At 39.6% G+C, this 1,605-nt stretch overlaps 1 protein-coding gene across 1 annotated transcript in view; it reads left to right on the forward strand.

The window, feature by feature from the left end:
• LOC136797339 (putative ankyrin repeat protein RF_0381) overlaps positions 1-911 on the forward strand; it is a 2,954-nt gene extending 2,043 nt beyond the window's left edge. The window contains exon 4 of the mRNA XM_067053629.1: positions 5-911. Coding sequence (XP_066909730.1) covers positions 5-911 — 907 coding nt within the window. The remainder of the gene's footprint in view (positions 1-4) is intronic.
• The last annotated feature ends 694 nt before the right edge of the window (positions 912-1,605 follow it).

Raw genomic sequence — 1,605 nt, forward strand, 5'->3', positions numbered from 1 at the left:
ACAGTGGTGCAGATCTATCTCTCAAGAGCAAGCGAGGTCGCACTGCCCTGCACTACGCCGCAGAAGGGGGCTGTATTGAGTGCGTAGTAACGCTGTTGGACAATGGAGCCAAACTGGACCATAAGGATATTGACGGATTCACTTCCCTACATCTGGCTGCACGAGGAGGGCACGTCGGTGTAGTTACCTTACTGTTGGACCGTGGAGCAGAACTAACAGCTAAGAATGATAAGGGGTCTACCCCGCTAATGATGGCATCATTATATGGCTATTTAGATGTTGTTAAACTTCTAGTTGCCCGAGGGGCGCCTCTAAATGATAAGGATAACGATGGAATGACTGTCTTAGGCCGAGCACGTAATGAGGATATAAGAAATTACCTTAAATCAAAAGGCGGGATTGAGTGTGCATTAACGTTGTTGAATAAAGAGGAGAGCTACGCACACACCTCCCTATCGCAGGCGGTAAGAGATGGGCACATTGGCCGAGTGAAGGAGCTGTTGGACTGTGGGGCAGACCTAACAGCGAAGAACACTGCAGGCGCGACACAACTGATGTTAGCATCATTTTGGGGACATTCCGATATTGTTAAGCTCTTAGTTGATCGAGGAGCCTCTCTCAGTGAAAAGGACAAAGATGGAAACACAGCCCTACTTTATGCAGTGCGAGGAGGGCACTTCGGTGTAGTGAAAGGGATGTTGAATCTTGGAGCAGATCTAACTGTTAAGGACAAATGGGGCTATACTCCCTTAATACAAGCATCATTTGAGAACCAATTGGCTATTGTTAAACTCCTAGTTGACCGAGGGGCGCCTGTCAATGATAGAAGTAACAATGGAAAAACTGCTTTATCCTCTGCAAGAAATGAGTATACAAAAAAATACCTTAAATCAAAAGGCGGGGTTATGTGACGTCCACATTGTCAATAGCCAATTACCTTCAAGTATTCGCCATGCATCCTCATTTACTTTTTTACAAAATACTATATAAGTTTTGTTAATTTGTTTTGTTTAATTTAAGATGCGCTAATACAAAGAAACCCATTACTAGTTCTATAAAAACAATTAGCATAAGAAAAAAGTAACAATAACAAATCGAATAGAAAAGAGCATAATATGTGAAATGACATAATTTTTATGATAATAACAAAATGGCTTCTTTGTTTTATTTGCTTCTCACTCTATACATTAACATTTCAGGTCTCTGCTGTCGGTTAACTCTTTAAGTTTTTTCTTATATTTGTTATGCAATATTTGTTTGGGTAGAGGCTATGAGTCCCCTTGTAGTAAAGATGATTTCAACAAACTATATATTTTTTTGTCACATATGTAACAGCCGTATAATATGTGTTGTGTGTGAAACGTTTGAGGTGTTCTTCCGTCGCATATATGCGTCTGAGTTTTGTTAAGTGAAATCTCTTGAAGAAATCAAGTAAGTTTGCAATGGTTCATTTTGTTTTATATATATATATATATTGGTATTGGCGAAAGCACAATGTCAAAAAAGAGAAGAAGGAATAAGATCTAACTCGCTTGAACTGCTGTAACATACTATATTTATTGGGTTCGGTACATCTCTTTATATACATGCGATCAGCTGATCTCC

The sequence above is a fragment of the Halyomorpha halys genome, unplaced genomic scaffold (genome assembly GCF_000696795.3).
Source record: "Halyomorpha halys isolate HHAL.00 unplaced genomic scaffold, Hhal_1.1 Scaffold1324.1, whole genome shotgun sequence".
In the NCBI taxonomy this organism is placed as follows: Eukaryota; Metazoa; Arthropoda; class Insecta; order Hemiptera; family Pentatomidae; genus Halyomorpha; species Halyomorpha halys.